General features: G+C 51.1%; 1 protein-coding gene and 1 long non-coding RNA gene across 5 annotated transcripts; one reads left to right on the plus strand and one right to left on the minus strand.

Annotated features, from left to right (window-relative positions):
• Window positions 1–2,228: 2,228 nt before the first annotated feature.
• Window positions 2,229–7,129, minus strand: Zic2 (Zic family member 2). Of its 2 annotated transcripts, none has more exons than XM_005079431.4 (3): window positions 5,740–7,127; window positions 3,838–4,001; window positions 2,229–3,653 (listed from the first exon to the last, which is right to left on the minus strand). In XM_005079431.4, exons 1-3 carry the CDS (start codon window positions 6,809–6,811, stop codon window positions 3,294–3,296), a joined length of 1,596 nt encoding a protein of 531 aa, XP_005079488.1. In that variant the 5' UTR covers window positions 6,812–7,127; the 3' UTR covers window positions 2,229–3,293. The 2 variants fall into 2 exon arrangements, with proteins under 2 accessions (XP_005079488.1, XP_040597850.1); XM_040741916.1 differs by having other exon boundaries at window positions 3,510–3,690; window positions 5,740–7,129.
• A 116-nt stretch (window positions 7,130–7,245) lies between these two features.
• On the plus strand, window positions 7,246–14,961 carry LOC121138901. 3 transcript variants are annotated; one of them, XR_005875789.1, is made up of 6 exons: window positions 7,246–7,593; window positions 7,883–8,034; window positions 10,673–10,749; window positions 11,279–11,486; window positions 12,827–12,930; window positions 13,126–14,961. It is a non-coding gene; the product is annotated as an uncharacterized LOC121138901 (long non-coding RNA). The 3 variants fall into 3 exon arrangements; XR_005875772.1 differs by having other exon boundaries at window positions 11,279–12,930; XR_005875811.1 differs by lacking the exon at window positions 7,246–7,593 and having other exon boundaries at window positions 7,856–8,034; window positions 11,279–12,930.
• The last annotated feature ends 202 nt before the right edge of the window (window positions 14,962–15,163 follow it).

Raw genomic sequence — 15,163 nt, forward strand, 5'->3', positions numbered from 1 at the left:
TGACATCTCCGGGCACTCTTCACACCCTTTCTCATTCGGCTCGGGAAATCTGAAGGGCTAAGAGAAAAGACCAAACAGGGAAACTGGACCGAGCCCGTCGGGTTGATGGTTACTCTGAATAAGGCCTTAGGGGCGAGGAGGCACGAGGGACTCAGGAGCCATTCGGCTAAAAAGCCTTTCCCAGGGGGCTCCATCCCTACGGTGGACTAAGGAGGCACTTTCTAGCCCAGCCCCTGCACGTTGTATTTTTTTTTTTTCTGCTGAAACGTAGCAACAGCCCTAGACTTTGAGAGCTCTCCCAAGGAGTTGGGAAGCAATTGCACTGCCTTTGGCCCTGTGAAAGCATTCATTTTGCTCCCAACTTCACGAAAACGAGAAGGCCTCAAGGCCTTAAGTTGACGCTAAAGTTTCCCCTTGAGTCCTCATTTTTTTCTTTTCTTTTCTTTTTCTTTTTTTTTAAAATTTACATTTGGGGTATCTCAAAACTAATATTCCTCCCACCGTGAGAAGGTTGGAAACCTTTGAAATAGGACCATTTCCTTCTTGTCCACGAAATGAATATTTAATCTGACTCCTTTGCGTACTCCCCCCAGGGGTGAGGGCTCAGCAAAACCCTAAGCGATTTCCCTCACAGCTCATAATTGTTCAATGAACTCTCATAAGGCTCGGTAACATATGCCAATTATTTTAATAATTTTCTTAATATTATTAGGGGTTATAAATTTGATTTTAATGGAGAGTTGATTGCTTCAGAAGTTTGCGTTTAGGCTGCTCAGAGGGCCACAGGGGAAGGCAAGCCTGGCACTTGTCACTCCTTGAGTATCACGAGCACGCATGCATCCGCGTGTACACACACACACACACACACACACCAAGCCTGACACTTGTCACTCCTTGAGTATCACGAGCACGCATGCATCCGCGTGTATACACACACACACACACACACACCAAGCCTGACACTTGTCACTCCTTGAGTATCACGAGCATGCATGCATCCGCGTGTACACACACACACCACACTTCTGGGTGGATGGAGTGTGCTCAGCTAGCCACTGAACAGGTAGCGTGGCCCATGGGAGGTCAGCATTGTCCTCTTCCCCAAGTACCCCTCAGAGCTGCCAAGCCTGACCAAGTGGCTCAGCCCAAGAGCAAGGAGAAAGTAGCAGTCTCCTGCACCATTTGCAATGACTCAGGCAGCCCTAGGCTGCACTGACCCAACCCAGGGACTGTTAGGACATCTCCCTCCCGGGGTGGGGGTGGGGAGCAGCTCCCCTTCGCTTAGGGCCTCTCAGCGGTACAGGGACACCCAGTGGGAGGGAGAGGTCTTGATGGTCCAAGAATTGGAAAATAATTTCCCCCATCCCTACCCTTTTATTACTAAAATTATTTTTTTCCTTTCTTGACAGCATCTTGTTTGAAAACTCACACCAACTCCTGTGGGAGCAGGTAGCATGGTGGCTGAGGCTCCTATCCGCTTACTTCACCTGGCAAAATCAGCCTTCATGTTTTCTCCTATTTTACTTCACTGCAGTCTTGCAATGTTGCCCTTTCCTTTAAGATGGCAGAGTAAATGCTTGCCTATGTATGACGGGCAAATCTTCTTTAACGTATTCTATTTATTGCTTTCTCTGGAACACCACAAATTATTGTTGCAGGGCTGCTTAAGATTGCACAGGATTTATTGAGCAAGCTCTGCTTAAAATATCAAGGGGGAGAGGGAAAAAAAACCTCCTCGTGGTAGAAACGAGCCCCTTTAAACCATAATCACTGGGCCAAGTTCAAAAACAAAGTAGTCAGCTCAGTTTTAAATGTGCAATTAAAAATAACTGTACCTCAGCTTTTCAGAGGGAGGGAGAGAGGAAGGGGGCAGGGGATGGAAGGAAAACAAAGAATAAGGAAATGTTTAGTGCTTTTAAAGCCAGCCCAAATAGCTGAGAAGAAAGAAAGGCATTCCCTTAGATAATGGAGCCATTAGACACTCTGAAGGTTCCTGCCACCATTCCTCACAGGGGCTTTCCAAAAATTTAATTCATTCTCAGCTACCAAACAAAGGGATGTAGAAAATAATTTTGAGACTTTCTGCCAAAGGGGCAGTTTGGCCCATTCTCTATGCATAAATAGACCCTTCCTCCAAAGAGTGCAAGGTGACACTCCTCCCCACACACACTCCTGCCCCTTTTCCGTTCTCTTCAATAACTTTAGCAAGAAAAATAAAAGTATGTACATGCATTTTCAACACATTTTATTATATTTCTGTATGCATTACTCTCAAACATCACAAGAAATGATCAGACCACTTAAACCTTCAAATAAAAAAAAATCTGAAACAGTTTATGCCCACAATTGTACATATTTATAGTTAAGAAACATTCTTTATAAATATTGTTTCCTCTGTAGCAAGTTAATACCATAATTTAATTACAAATGGATAAATATGGCAACGGATATTTACAGAAGGGTGTTATTACGGAAAAGAGCTAAGGAGACAACGTTTACTCCCACCCCACCCCACCCCAATCTTTCATACAACAACTAACAAATCGAACTCGCAAAAGCACTGAAACATCACATGTAAACCCAGCTAACAGAAAAATACATTCACAAGCGTTGGTGGTGGCGGTGATGTGTGCTGAGTTGGTGTGTTGGAAAAACAGAAGGGAGACTTTGGCACGGTTCATTTTTTTTTCCAGTCTATAGTTGCATGAAGTTTACAATCAAGTTGCCTCATTAAAAAAAAAAAGGAACACAATATTTAATACCACAATACAAAATAAACCATTTCCTTCCACATTACTTAAAAAAGAAATCGGGTAAACTAAAAGGAAAAAAGAAAAAGCCCATCACTCGGGGGAAGGGGATGAGAGAAAAGGTGAGAAGGAACGCAATCCGGAGTTTACAAATGGACAAACTTCTATCCAACAATAAGCCATTAAAATCACCGTGGAAAAGGAAGGAGTCGGCTATGGCTATGTACAGTTTGGGAGACTGGGCTGGGGGTTGCTAGGGAAGTTTGGCTCGATATTTTTGTGGAGTTTATTTTCCTAAATTTTTTTTTGTTTGTTTTATGTTTTCAGCTTCGGAGACACACAGAGAGATTTTGCTTTTCATGCCTAGATTGTTTTTCTTTTAAAAAAAAGTTTTAAAAATCCTTCTGCTGGTAAAATCTTTTTTCATCACCATAAAAATCAGATTCACGATTTTTAACAACTCGATCCTAAGGTGCCCTCGGTGGGTTTTGGGAGGGCCGTGGTGGAGGAGAAAAACAGGGAACGGGAGAAAGGCCTGGCCCCTCACACGTACCATTCATTGAAGTTGGAGGAGAGGCCGCTATGGCCTCCGGCTGTCCCGCTGCCCCCTCCAGAGCTGCCGCCGCCCCCGCCGCCGCCCGCCCCGCCGCCCCCGCCGCTGCCTGTGGCGGAGCCACCTCCGGAGCCGCCGCTGCCCGAGCCCGCGCCTCGGTGCACAGCGGACACCGCGGCTGCCGCCGCCGCAGCTGCTGCCGCCGCCGCCGCCGCCGCCGCTGCCGGGGACAGGTTGGAGCTGCTTTGCGGCTCTGCGCTGGGGGACACCAACCCCGGGGGCGTGGACGACTCGTAGCCGGAGCTGGCGGCCGGGGAGGACTCGGAGCCCTGAGGGGAGGACTCATGGACCTGCAAGACAAAAGCCGGGAGCGGGGACCAGAGGGGACTGGGTGTGAGTGCAGCTGCTGTGAGGCCGGGTCCCCGAGCCGGGAGCATCCCGGGAGTGGTCCCTCGGCCCCTGGGGACCCTCCCAGGCCTGCCGGGAGCAGGGTGCTCGAGGTCGGCCTAGCCCTCCCGGCTACCGCGGTGGTACCTTCATGTGCTTCCGCAACGAGCTAGGGTGCGTGTAGGACTTGTCACACATCTTGCAGAGATAGGGTTTATCTGAGGTGTGGACGTGCATGTGCTTCTTTCTGTCGCTGCTGTTGGCGAAGCGCCGGTCACAGCCCTCGAACTCACACTGGAAAGGTTTCTCCCCTGTGGACAGCAAACAGGGCGCTTGCTTATGGACCCCCAGGAGCCCCAAAGTCCTCACTAAGTCTGCCAGGCTACAGAGTAAAGGGCAGAGGAGCGAGTCTCCTTGAGAAGCAACCAACTAGCAGATCCTATCATTTTATTTCGCAATTTACTTCCCTTCACAAATTCCCTCCACTAATTTCGGGGCGCTCCTGGCCCTGTTCGCCTTTCCACGGAGCTTTTTTGGATCCCCAGCCCCCTAACAAGTTGGTCTAGCCATCGAGAAGCTGTTATTTTGACAAAATATTTGGGGCATTATCAAAACCACACAGGCGGCTGGGCTGCTGTCGCTTTCTCTTTTGGGGCCAGTAGGCAATCACATTTGGAGATGCTGTGAGTCGTTTGGAGACTGGGCTATGCAGAGAGATTGAGCCAGTATTTTTCATCCAAAATTCTGCAAATTGAGTTAACCATATCCCTAGTATAAACGCTTTTTTTAATGGGGAGGGGGTTTAAACATTAGTGATAAGGTAGCCTTTTAATGATAATAGCTTTCAGCACAAGTTGAGGGGTTGGGGGTTGGAGTCAGGAAAGGAAAACCTTTCAAAATCTCCATGTTTAATTTTCTGGCGGTTCCTGCATCCTGTTGCCAGGATTCCAAATGCTTGGAGTCATTTAGAGGTGTGAGAACTCAAACGTCGTTCCACTTGGAAAGGGGACCAGTTAACGTTAAATTCCATTAGCACCTAAACTGTTTTTTAAAGACAACCGCTCAGACACAGGGCATTTCATGCAAATAAATTTCTCAAATTTTAAACCTTGTTAAAAGCTGTCTCGCACCTCGACTCCCTCCCTTCCCAAAAGAGAACAATAGGCCGCTGGCTCATCCCCACTTTGGAGTAAATATTGACGAGGGAAGTTGCTAAAACATTTGGCTTTCTTTTTAGGAAATAGTCTTCTGCGATTTTGGCTGAGACCCGGTCCTAGATGAATAATCTATGAGGCGGGAGGCGAGTTCTTTTGCGCCTCTTCTTACGCGATCGCCCTGCGGGGCCGTACTGCCTGGGGCTCTTGCTGGCCCGGGCAGGGTCGAAGTTGGGAATCGCAAACCCTCTGGTGCCCATTAGAGAATTTCACAAACTGCTGACAAACCACCGTCAGTCCCCTGCGACCCACCCCGAGATGGGCTTTAAAAACACTTTTTAAATGAGAACCGCTTTACAGCTTCGGCTCACACCAGATTCGTTTAATGGGAAACAGTCCCGAGAAGGGCGTTTGGAGCCTGAGTAAAAGAAATGGGAAAAACACACAAGCCTTTAAAAAACAGATAATCTACTCAGGGCGGAAAAGCTCATTCAGGCAAGCTGACAAAACCTTGTAAGGCTTGCTTCCCGGACATCTAGTTACAGCAAAACTGTTCTATTTGTGCGCTCTATTTATAATGGAAATTATTCACCAGGACTTGGGGGGTGGGAGGGAGGTCGCTTCACTCCAAGCATATTTGGTACTACACTGATGATTTAAAGTTCAGTTTCCGCACGTGGAAAAATCCCAGCCAAATAATAATACTCTACTAGCCTCCAACAAAAACAAGCCGCTGGCTGTCCTGCACTCTCCCAGGTCTCAGGCTGGTGGTTAGCCCCCAGCGCGCGAGAACACACCACACACACACACACACACACACACACACACACACACACACACTCGGCCTCCGAGTTTCTCTTCGAGGTGCCTCTTCCCACTCCGGACCCACGATTACCTGTGTGGGTCCTTTTGTGGATCTTGAGGTTCTCGGAGCGCGCGAAGACCTTCCCGCAGCCCGGAAAAGGACAGGGAAAGGGTTTCTCGCCGGTGTGCACACGGATGTGGTTGACCAGTTTGTATTTGGCCTTGAAGGGCTTGCCCTCGCGCGGACACTCCTCCCAGAAACAGACGTGGTTGCTCTGCTCCGGGCCGCCGACGTGCTCCACGGAGACGTGGGTCACCAGCTCGTGCATGGTGCTGAAAGTTTTGTTGCAGCTTTTCTTGGGATTGCTTAGCTGCTCGGGGTCAATCCACTTGCAGATGAGCTCCTGCTTGATGCACTGCTGCCGCATGTAGCGGAAAAAGGCACCGGGGTGGTGGTGATGGTGGTGGTGGTGGGCTGCGGCAGCTGCCATGTTCATCCCCATGTTCATATTCATGGGGCCGTACTGGTTGTGAAGCTGAGCCGCCGAATAGGGGTCGGTCCGCGGGCTGGCCACTTGGCGGTATTGCTCCGAGCGTCCGAAAACTTCGCCCGGCAGCCCCAGGCGCATTTGCCCGTTGAGCACGTTCTGCGAGCCGTGCGGCCCGTGCTGCTCCGGGAGGCCCGGGAAGAGGAGGTGGCCCTGCGCGTCCGAGTGTGCGTGGTGCAGGCCGCCCGCGCCCGGTCCGAAGAGCCCATGCTGGCCGCCTCCCGGCGCCGAGTCCCCGAAGCCGCGGCTGCGGAACAGGAAGTCCCGGGTGGAATTAAAGGGAGGCCCGGAATAGGAGCCAACGTGCGCGGCGTGGGGCCCTAGTGCCGCGGCCGCAGCGGCAGCCGCAGCCGAGCCCGGGTATGCGCCCGGACCTTGCGACGTGAACGCCGAACTCTGACCAGGAGACAGTTCGTGCGCCCCGGGGTTGAGCTTGAAGGCGCCCATGTGCGCTGCGGCCGAGTCCACGAAGCCGTTCTGAGCCGCCGCCAGGCTCAGCTCGCGGTCCTGCATCTCCGCGGCCGCCGCCGCCGCCGCCGCTGCGGAGTGATGGTGGTGGCGCGCGAAGCTGCCCACCCCGATGGCCGGGAACTGCGGCCCCGCGTCTAGAAGCATGGCCAGCGCGCCCGGCCGACCTGTCGGCCCGGGTGAGCCCCGCCGCCTCGGTTCCCTCTCCCTATCGGCAAGGCGCGTACTCCGAACGCCCGGCTCCGTGAGCCGGCGCTGGAAACACTGGAGACTGCAGTCCTGAGAGCCGCGCTGCTAGCCCGCCGCCACCGCCGCCGCCGCCGCCTGGATCTGCCTCGGGCAGCCGGGCGCAGAACGAAGGCGCGGAGAGGAAGAGGAGGCGGCGGCGGAGGAGGCGCGGGAGGAGGAGGTGGAGGAGGAGAAGAGTCCAAAGCCAGGAGGAGAACCAAAGTGTATTAAAGGAGCTGCGGCGGGGGCGGGCGGGCAGGGCAGGGGAGGGCGGGCGGGAGGAGGGAGCGGAGGGAGGTGTGGGGAGCGGAGGAGAGGGGGGGCCGCCGGAGGGCGAGCGCTGCGCCGCGGCCCCCACCCCTGCGCGCCCCCCGCGCGCGCACGCACGCACTCACTCGCTAGCTGCCTTGCACTGCTGGCGAACCGGGAGCCTAGCTGCGATCAGCGGCGTCTGCCGAATGAAGTCACCACAGCCGTGGGGCCACGGTGCCCTAGGGCAGCGGCTGTGCGCCGGCGGGCAGGGAAGGAGAGGACTGCCGCGAGCTCCGCCAGCCCCAGAGCTTAGCGCACCCGCGGCTCCACCTGATCTCGACGGGGGCGCTGGGCAGCCCGGAGGAGGAGGCCAAGCGCCCAGTCTGCGGCGCTTTCGGGTGGACGCTCCCTCCCCTGAGGCCTTGCTCGCGCCGCCCAGCGCTCTGCGGGTATTGTTCGGCTCCGAGGCTGCGGGGTTTAGCTCTCCTGGTCCTCCGAGCTTGGCATTGGCGGCGCCAGAGTAGTAAACTTGCAGCGGCCACGAATTCCCCTAGATGAAGGAAACGGGCGCGTCGCTCCCTCTTTCTTTAAGTTGGGCCGGAGAAGGAGGCGGGGGAAGAGCAGGGGAGGGGGACTGTGGGAGGGGAGAAGGCGAGTAGGGGGAGGGGAGCAGGGTGAGGCTGGCTGAAAAACAATAACAACAATAAAAAAAGTGATCTCTGGTTCTCCTTCTTCCAGCCGATCCGCCCTGGGTGCTAGTCCGGGAGCGAGTGCTCGCACCAGCAAGGACAGAGGGTTGTCCTCGGCACAAGCAAATGCCAGGAGGCCAACTCGAGTTCCTTCCTCGCGGCTGCGGTGGGCAGCGTTCGCCACAGCCTCTGTTTATTTCGGTGGGCGCTGAGGCCGTAGAAGCAGCCTTTTATTATTTTATTTTATGTATTTTATTTTATTTGTCCCCTCCCTTTCCTCTTCCCTCCCCCGCGTACCCTAGTCTCCCGCCCCGGTATTCCTCTCTCTGGATCCAGGCCGGGCCTCCTGGCCACACCGCCCCTTTAACGGTGGCTCCCGCCCATCCCGCCCTCCTAGAACGGCTATTGGCCACCGTGGCCTCGTCAATCCTGCGCCCCCGCCCTGCTCCCAGTCCTCCCCACCTTCCCGGAGCCTGGCTGGGTCTATGTAGCCGCATCAGTGACCGAACGCACCCACGGACTGGGCCTGGTTGGCAGCCGAGCTTCGCCCGCGAGTCTGGCACAGTGGCTCCCGGTCCCAGCCGGTTTATGCAGGAGCCCAGCTGCTAGCGTAATGGGGTCCCAGGCCAAAGGGTCATGTAACCTTCCACCAGAACTTGACCCTGGAGCGGGATTGCACTCTGCACCCTCAAACTTTTATCCGAGGCCACCAACTCCCCGGGGATCACACCCACAGCCTAACCACGCACAGAAAAACCCAGGAACCCTGGCCCAAAGCACCCTCGGTTATAGAGACGTGATTAACAACCGAGTCTCTAGGCCGGAGTCCCTGGGGGAGCGAGGAGACTTTAGGGACACTCTACGCTCCCCGTCCTTTCCTTGACCAATTTGCTTTGAGGCGTTGAAACTCGGGTCAAGGACGGTGAACACAGATAAAGTCAAACTTACCCCTTGTTTCCACTCGCTGGACACTCACCTAGACATCACTCCTACAGAAGGCAGCGGTCCCTATCTCCCCTAGGGCGCACTTAGCTCCCCCCCACCAACCCCTGACGCACGCTTTCAGCTCAGATTACAGAAGCGAACCCTAGGCTTCAGCCCCCTGAGAGGCAGAGCCAAGGGGTAGTTTGGAAGTCATTTAAAAAGACAGTGTCACCCTCAGGGTGGATGCCCACTGACCCGGTCCACGGCCACCTTGAGCTAGGAAGTGGGATGCCCAGAATCAAACAAGATTTAGGCCTTAATTTGGCTGTTGATATATCAGGTCCAGGGCCTCGGAAAAATAAACTGTGGGGCTTAAACCTTCTTTACGGTAAGCGTCACTCATCCTTTGGTGGACACTCCTCAGTGTTTCACCCGAGCGCCGCCTTCGACCCCAAGCAGGCTGATCTTTAGGACATCCCACGGCCCCCAACCCCTCGCTCGAGCTCCGAGTGGTAACGGGAGAGGGAACCGTAGGCCCAGAGTCTGGGGAAGTGTAGGGACAGCCTCTGGCAGGCCCGAGGACTGCTTTTATTTATAAATCTCGGGGAACTGAGATAAAAATTCGGGCAAGAGAATAAGCACACACTTCGAAATTTCACATGGAAACGAAATCACCAAAAAACGTCGGAAGAACACTCTTATTCAGGATTGTTGCAATGAATTGGCATCTCCTGCCTGCTCAAGCAGTGTCTCATACCTTAAGGGGGTCTGCGTCAACTGTTGGAGCTGGCCGCAGCCCCTTCTGTAAAGGCTGCCTTCGCCCCCACTGGCTTCCTCGCTTCCCTGCTCCCCGTCGAGGGGGAGGGGAAGGACGACCAGAAGAAGGTATCTCGTCTGAAACCACGAGCTTTCCTGGAAGCTGGAGAGGGGAAATAGTTCCCTTTCCACACACATAGCCCCCCTGCCTCTTCTCTCAAAGTGCAGATGCCAAACTGGCCTGCCAGACTGCAGGGGGGAAATGGAGAGAGAGAGAGAGAGAGAGAGAGAGAGAGAGAGAGAGAGAGAGAGAGAGAGAGAGAGAGAGAGAGAGAGAGAGAGAGAGAGAGAGAGAGAATATCTAAGCAGTTAAAAATGGTCCAGTCTTTCACATTTGATTACCTTATTTATCAGTTTGTATTGAGAAAGTGCATATAACGGTTTGCTCCGAGAAAAAAATATATTACCCTCCTATTTTGTTTTCTTTTTTTACCTAAGATCGACTGTGAGAATAACAGCCTTACTTATCCAAAGACCTTATTTCCTTCTTTCAAGGCTCCCGAAGCTCCAGGTTTTCCTCCCCTCTCCCACTTTCTCACCCCTCCCTCTCCTTTTTGACCTATTCTCTCCTTTGGCTTTGATTTCTCCTTTGCTGAGCCCGCGTTTCAGGATGGCGCGGCTGGGCGCTTTGCTCGCGCCGGATTCCAGGGCCGAGCCGTAGGGCAGACGCCTTAATTCCCGCCGGAGAACTCGCCCGGCTGGGCCCTCCTGGCTATTCTTTCCAAGCTCCAGTTCTCCTTTCACTGCAGGAAACAGAGGAGCCGAGCCAAGTTCAAAGTCACGTCTCCATCCCCTCTCAGAAGTGTTTTATTTCTCTGCAAACCGAAAAAAAAAAAAACGTTTTCCTCCTTGACTTTTTTTTTTGAGGGAAGGAAAGGGAAGAGCGAGAGGGAAAGAACAAGGGTGTGTGTGTGTGTGTGTGTGTGTGTGTGTGTGTGTGTGTGTGTATGCAAAGGCTTTCTGGATTGTTGCCTCAAAAGTAGACATGGGTTCCTTAGAGGAAGAGAGGGAGGGAGGGAAGGAGGGAGGCAGAGAGGGAGGCAGGGAGGAAGGGAGGGAGGGAGGGAAGACACCATTAGTGAATTTACTTTTTCAACAGGTTTCCTAAGGCTGGTCTGCAGTGATGTCAACTCCCCCCCCCCAAAAAAAAACCGGTAGCAAGCTTGTCCTTTCTTTGTAAGTTCCTCCAAACTGTTCCTTCAAAACTCCGATGGTGGCTGAGAAGGGTATCTGCCCCTGGTCTCCTGGCAAGGGCAAGTTTGTTGTTGTTGTTGTTGTTTTCAGCAAGTGGACAGAATCAAGGCTTGGTCAGAAATTCGTGGTGTGTTTACAAAAGCAAAAATAGGGCATGGGGGGGGAGCAAATCCCATAAGCATCCCAGCATAGAGCAACTGCTTACAGTGTGTGGGCCTCTGAATGGTGTCTACCAAGACCCCTTGTAGCCTGATGTGCACGCACAGAAGAATACACACATTTGTGTTTCCACCCACTGTGTTCTCACACCTACAAGTAGACATTTGCGGGACAGGAGAAGCCAAGCACAAACTCTTGGTCCCAATAAGATACAGTTTTGTTTTGTTGTTGTTTAAAGAAAGGAATAAAAGTGGGGGTGTGTGTGAGGAATAGTATGGAATGCATTGTCTTTACATCTTAGACCAAAATAACAACAACAATAATAGATAATATTCCTTTCTTTTTCCTACAGAGTTATAATACCGTCATCCTCTGGATCACAGAGTTAAAAGTTCAGCAAGATCACCAACAGGTTATTAGGTTGAAGGTCATTTTTGATTCTGCTTTCTCAGCTACTCTTGAGTTGGGTGACCCCTGGACCTGTGAACGGCCACATGCATGCTCTGGGAAGGCCCTCTCTAAAACCCACTTGGAACAAAAGTCTTTTGTCAGGACTTTAGGTAGGTGTGATATAAAAGAAGAGGAAGCTGTGAAAATGCTAGCCAAAGCTGTAACATAAATAGAATTAAGAAGGAGGGTTTGAGGGTAGAGTCAGACAAGGCTTTACCATGTCTCTATTTATTTTCTATTTGCAGTTAAACTCCATAGTTGAGACCATTTTATTAAAAAAAAATCTCAATACCAAATATGTGCCCACCAGTAGTTTAGTGACAAGAATGCAAATACTTTTGTGCTACTCAGAATAGGGGTGAGAAGGCCATCAGCTACCCAGTCACCCCAACTGGGTGACAGTAATTGTGGTTTTGGAATAAGAAGGGAACTAATTGCCCTTGCCTCATCTCCTCTTTTTTTGATAGAGGTGTTTTTTATGCATAAAACAAAGCAAAAACAAACAGACCAAAAAAATGAAACAAAACAAAAATTTTAAAAAAGCCCAGGAGGCTATAGCTTACAGGAGCATATTTAATTATTTCAACGATTGTTATCCTTCAGGCTCTCAGGCAAAACCTGGAGGTTGAATACCGACCAGCCAGCAGCTTTCCAATAAAGTGCAGTATTATTGCAGTAGACTTTGTAATACAATTTATGCTGTCATTCATAAATAACAATGCCATATGTCAACAATATTGCTTACACAAGTAAAACCATCAATGTGTCACTATTTGATTTATTTCAACAGCTTTTTCAAATATTGAAATGTAGATACTGAAGAGGTGTTTAATGAGGGAACACCCAAATTTTGAAATAAATACATTGAAACTTCCGCTTGCTTCTTTATCTGATTTCGAGGGGGGGAAGAAACCAAGGAAAGTCCATCTCAGGCCTAAAATAATAAAAAAAAAATTAGGCTTCTGTGTAAATCTTGGCCGTGTAAAAAACGTTTTGTGGCTATTACTTGGAATTTCAGAGCATTTTTTAGGACACAACCGTGGGTTTCTCAAGAAATCCCCAAACCTAGTGGTCAAATAAAGGTCGAAGGCCTTTCTCAGACAGCCTCTACCTCTGACTGTAAAAATAATTTTGAACCAAATTGGGAATGCTTAACTACAGGCAGATTTCGCACAATTTATCTTTAGAACTGTAAAAGTAAGCTGGGTTTTTTCCCCCAACAGCTTGTCAATGCAAAGGTCAAGTGGATACAGGATGGGGGGGCAGTTCTTCACTATCCAAAGGATTCAGACAACAAGACACACCCCCACACCTTCCCAATCCAGGGTCTTAGTATCAGGAACAGTCTGTGACTTTTGTCTTCCCATCTCCACCGTGCCCAAATAAACCTCAGCATAAATTACTTTTTTTTTTTTTTTTGGTACTCCTCGCACCACACGTGTCCGTGGAGCCTGAAGATTGTGAATGAGTTCAGGAGGGCGCCGGAAAGAGACAGTCCTCAAAGAGATGCTCACGGGGCTGCGAGTTGCCACCCGGACGATTTTGAGCACCCAGGTCAGTAGCCCCCATGCCAGACTAGCATTGAGAACCCGAGAGAGGAGAATCTGGTTCCTGTCGGGAGAAGACGGAGCGGGCGTGGCCAGGAGAATCGACTTCAGACCTTGCTGCCTAAGAAGCCTAGAGTACCTGATTTGGGGGGGAAATAAATCCCTTCAACCCACTTGTCGCCATCTCTTCCTGCCCTGATAGAATGAAGAAGATCTGCTGGTTCGCTTGCCTTTCTGGCTCCGGCTTGTAGACAACTCTGGGTGAAGTACCACCACCACCACCATCCTCTCGCCGGCTGCCAGTTCCCACCCTGCGCGCCTTAAGCACCCCTTGGCAACCCAGCCCAGGTTCAATCGTCCTTCACCAGGAGTTCCGTGGGCCGCTTCGCCCTTGAACCCGCCTCTGGCTGAACCCAAAAGGCCCTCGACTGCACAAATCCGCTCCGCACCCAGCCCTTCCGCGAGGAGGCCGCCCCTCAGAAACCACGCGGGGACTGGCGAGTCGTAAAAGCAAATTGCAGGGGCAATAAAAAAAAAGGCATCCCGGCGGGTCTCCCCAGTTACTTTCTTGTCCACCCCACCGTCCCCCAAGTGTCCCCCCCCTTCTTCGCCCGCCCGCCTGGAGAAACAATCAAACAAAGGCTCAAAAGCCAGGAAATGTCCAATTCACTTCCCTTAGAGTTTATTAATTGCCCACACCCATCGTAGGAAACTTGACTGTGTTGAGAGAGAGGGGCACGGGAAGGCACCTGGAGCTGGGAGACGCTGCCCTCCCTCCCGACAGCGGGAAGCCGGCCACAGCATCCCCAGGCGCCAAGTTCTGCGGCCTTTAGGCGGCTCAGCAGCCGCGTGGCCGTCGGGTTCCGGCCAGCTGGTGGTTGGCTGCGCCTTCCCACCTCCCCGAGCCTTTGTTTGGGGGCCTGGAAAAGAGGTTGGGGTTACTGGAGCAAACGTGAGCTCTGTAAATTTACGGCCGCCAAAGCCCCGGTTGCCTCCAGCACCGGTATTTCCAAGGCTGGCTTGTATCGCTGCCTCCATACAAGAACCTCTGCACCCGAAAGTGCAGATCAGGGCTTGAGTGTTGGGGAAGTGGCCCTGAAGACACCGTCCTCAGAACAGGGTCACAATCCACGGGGAAAAAGGAAGGAACTAAGCACGAATGCATCTATTACTCCCTGCTTTGGAGACCAGCACATTATTCTCTCCAATACCCTGGAAATTGTTTATTTAGGAAGTGTGACACAGTTATTGCGGCCTTAGAAAGTCGGGATTTAAGGGGGTTAGGGGTTGGCTCCCAAACAGCTTGAAAAAGAAACAGCGCACCTGGGGTCAGGCGGGTCATCACAATAACAAAAAGCGCGTCTACAAAATAAAAAGCCCCTTTTATAAAGAAAGGCAATCCCGGAAATCCACAGCGAGCCTTCCTGAGGACCAAGAAGCTAGGCCTATTCTCAGGTTTAATTGGCAGGAGGTTTATTGGCGCCTTATTGGTGTTGATTGAAATTTTGCTCCCTTGTCCTTTCTTTCAAGAATTAGCATCTCAAATCGATTTACCTGAGTCAATTATCTTTTTAGGGTCTGAGTTTGGTCATAAATTTGAATATTCATTAAACTCACTTCGTAAATATTCCCTTTCCAGTCACCACCCAAATCTCTGCTATTACCAGAGAAAGTGTTTTCTCTCCTCTCTTTCTTTTTTCTTTCTTTCCTTTTCTTTCATTTTTCCTAGGTCTCCCATAAAAAGAAATTGATCAGGGAGCTATATTTGAATTAAGACATATTAAATCGATGACAGATACATACCATGCTGTGTTTAACAAGAGTTGTACAAGGAGGCGGGTTCCAGATTCCACACGGGTCTGCTGTAGCGTTACCCACATTTTTACAGCCTTTCCTTCATGCCTCCATCCATTAAACCATTAAATTTCAGCAATTCAATAAAACAAAGCAGTTATAATTCTGACGAAAAGCCATTTTGAAGGGGGTGGGGTACCCATTTTATTGCACAATAAAATTGCTCAAAGGTCTATATTATAAACCAGGTTGTACTTATTTTCTTTATTCACTTTTTGGGGTTAGTTTTTTTTTTTTTTTGATAACCTGCAGGAGCACACTCTGAGCTGTCATTACTGCCAGTATGGACGCCCATTGCCAAGAGGTTGAAATTAAAGGAAAACCATCTGAAATGGCCTTCGAGGAAACGGAGACAGTGGTAATAATTCCCAATTTGACACCTCCTT

Source organism: Mesocricetus auratus, unplaced genomic scaffold (genome assembly GCF_017639785.1).
Source record: "Mesocricetus auratus isolate SY011 unplaced genomic scaffold, BCM_Maur_2.0 Super-Scaffold_2245, whole genome shotgun sequence".
Classification (NCBI taxonomy): Eukaryota; Metazoa; Chordata; class Mammalia; order Rodentia; family Cricetidae; genus Mesocricetus; species Mesocricetus auratus.

Coding starts and splice junctions, on each gene's coding strand:
- Zic2 (XM_005079431.4), bottom strand. CDS start 6,811: ATGCTTCTAGACGCGGGGCCGCAGTTCCCGGCCATCGGGGTGGGCAGC. Junction 4,002..5,739: donor CCACAAAAGGACCCACACAG/GTAATCGTGGGT, acceptor TGCTGTCCACAG/GGGAGAAACCTTTCCAGTGT. Junction 3,654..3,837: donor CGTTGCGGAAGCACATGAAG/GTACCACCGCGG, acceptor TTTGTCTTGCAG/GTCCATGAGTCCTCCCCTCA.